The 2,873-nt window shown below is 42.6% G+C and overlaps 1 gene segment (V, D, J or C); it reads left to right on the top strand.

Annotated features, from left to right (window-relative positions):
• The first annotated feature begins 80 nt into the window (after window positions 1-80).
• Window positions 81-608, top strand: LOC106736217 (immunoglobulin lambda variable 5-37-like). The segment is given in 2 exon segments: window positions 81-139; window positions 253-608. Coding segments are annotated over 2 exon segments (402 nt in total).
• The last annotated feature ends 2,265 nt before the right edge of the window (window positions 609-2,873 follow it).

Below are 2,873 nucleotides of genomic sequence, written 5' to 3'. Positions count from 1 at the left end.
ATTTGCATGCAGAGCCCCTCCTGTGGCAAAGGGTGGGAAGAAAAGGAGCCCTGGGACAGCCCAGCTATGTGGGGACCAGTGGTTGTGCCCACCATGGCCTGGACTCCTCTCCTCCTCATGCTTCTCTCTCATTGCACAGGTAGGAACAGGCCTTGAGGACAAGTGAAATCCTGATTCTGCTCTCTGGAAAAGACCCCTGAGAAACATTGTTCTTATTCCTGTCCCATCGCTCATGAGTATCTGTGCCTGCAGGTTCCCTCTCCCAGCCTGTGCTGACTCAGCCACCTTCCCTCTCTGCATCTCCTGGAGCTACTGCCAGACTTACCTGCACCCTTAGCAGTGGCTTCAGTGTTGATACCTATGGGATACACTGGTACCAGCAGAAGCCAGGGAGCCCTCCCCGCTTTCTCCTGTATTACCTCAGAGACTCAGACAAGCACCAGGGCTCTGGAGTCCCCAGCCGCTTCTCTGGATCGAAAGATGTGTCAGCCAATGCAGGCATTCTGCACATCTCTGGACTGCAGCCTGAAGACGAGGCTGACTATTACTGTAAGAACTATGATGGCAGCTCTAAGCTCACACAGTGCTCCAGACCCATGGGGAAGTGAGACAAAAACCCCTTCCTAGTTCTCCCTGTCTGGTGCAGTTACTGCTGCTTGCGATTTGACCAAAAAGGCCCAGAGGTGACTTCCCTGTGAGCACCTGCATTTTGGGAGGAGAGTGGATCTGGCAGTATCAGGTCCTTTTCTTCAACTTTCCAATCACCCATTGCTCAAATCTTTTTATTCCATCTGTGTCATTGCAGACAGAAACCCCCACTCAGACATAAACTCTCTCTATGGAAACATTGCAGAAAGCTGAAAAAGGTGACTCCAGCCCTATACAGTTCAGGGTCTAGGAGGGGTTCACAAATGCTTTTGCTGTGAGATTTTCAGTTTGTCCCATGGGCAACACAGAGTGCAGAAATTAATTGTGCTCTAGAAACTCGCAATGAACCAGCAAGTACAACAGAGAACACAGCAGCATTCATAAGAAAATGCACTTGGCAGTCAGGATGAATCTGAGAAAAAATGGAGACTTGTTCCCTAAACACTGAACAGCAGTGCAAGAGAAGTTACAGAAACAATCAGTAAGTGAATACATAGCTTTAGCTCCTGGTTCCAAACCTGTGATGTGTGGAGATGGTCTGATAGACTCACTCAAGGCCTCTGGAGAAAATCTGCTTGAATGGATGAGGAGGTGGAAATCTCAGCAAAGCATCAGAAATTGCACATAAAGGCATCAATGCCACACTAGCCCTAATCCTGCTGGGATTCCCTGTGACCAACTCTATCTGAGGAAGGGAAGGAAGGAAGTTGGGGCTGAGGTCCAGGAACAGGTGTCTGTTCTAGTGACGAAGGTGAGTTTGGGGAGGAGAGCTGTAGGGAGGGAGAAGGCCCAGACCTGGTGCAGGACCTGCTGCTCTGGGCTGATGGCCAAGTGTGTGGGGGCACCCTAGGGCTGGGCACTGCTGATGTAGGGACTATGCTGTCACCTGAGTGTGCACTTGGGCAGATAAGTCTGATTAGTCCTCACCCAATGAAGGCCCTGTGACCTGTGACCTATGATAGGAACATTAGAAGCCAAAAGGCCCTTTACAGATGAGGATCCCCTGAGATTCCAGGGTCCCTGACTCCACTTCTCAGTTCTCGAAATGGAGCCCATGTTTTACCTGGAATTTCTGTCACTTTCACAATAGATGGAGCAGAAAATGATGAAAATGTGTGATAGGGAAATTTCTTTTTACATTGTGAATATTCCACTTATCTAGTGAGAAGGTGGAGAATGTACTGCAAATTCCTTCAAGTGAATAAGAAATTGAACTATTTGAAAAGAGCTTTCTTAAAGAATTAATTTTTCATTTCTTTATGAGTCATTACATTTATTATTTCTCACTCTCTATATTCATTCATTGTTGTTTGTGATTAGAATAACTTGTTACTTATTTATTTCTCACTCTCTATATTCATTCATTGTTAGAATAACTTGTTACTTACGACTATTTAATGAATCACTTTATGAATTACAATTATAATATATAGTTGTCCTACTATTTGGGAAAAAAATTCTGTCATTAAAATTTGTTTTCATATTCAATAACTTAATTTTTATAAATTTTAGAGTCAAATGCATAGTGTGTATTCCCACACCTTCATTTTTATTGGTTAAAGAACCCATGGACATGAGCTTTTCTTTGAGCAGGGCATTAACTGTATCTTACAGTTTTCCGATTTGCTTTGTACTTTCTCTTTGAACCAAAATTTTAAATAGACATATTTTGTTAAAATAGACATGTTATTCAAAAGTACAGAGTAACTCCCCTCCATCTTTCTTGCTAATGGATGATGTTACTAAAATGTCAGACAAAGAATTTCAAACATTTATGGTGAACAAATTCTTTGAGTTGGAACAGAAAAGAGACAATGAACGCCAAGAGATGAGGAAGTCATTCTAAGATATGAAAGAAGAAATGGACACTCTGAGAAAGAACCAGATGGAGCTATTAGAGATAAAGTCTGGAATAGAGGAAATCAAAAACTCCCTTGAAAGTATTAAAAGTCGATTAGACCATGCTGAAGATCAAATCGCTGATGTAGAAGATAAAACCTCTGACCTAGAAAGAACCACCAAAAAGATAGAGAAAGTAACAAAAAAACACGAGGAGAATATACAAGAAATACTAGATTCCATGAGACACCCAAATATCAGAATAATTGGCAACCCAGAAGGTGAAGAAACTAATAACGGCATGGAAAATCTATTCCATGAAATCCTGGAAGAAAATTTCCCAAGTCTAGAGAGGCACTCAAGCATCAAGACCCAAGAAATACAAA

This window comes from Tupaia chinensis, unplaced genomic scaffold (assembly GCF_000334495.1).
Source record: "Tupaia chinensis unplaced genomic scaffold, TupChi_1.0 Scaffold000697_1, whole genome shotgun sequence".
Classification (NCBI taxonomy): Eukaryota; Metazoa; Chordata; class Mammalia; order Scandentia; family Tupaiidae; genus Tupaia; species Tupaia belangeri.
This window is presented reverse-complemented; position numbering and strand designations above follow the sequence as displayed.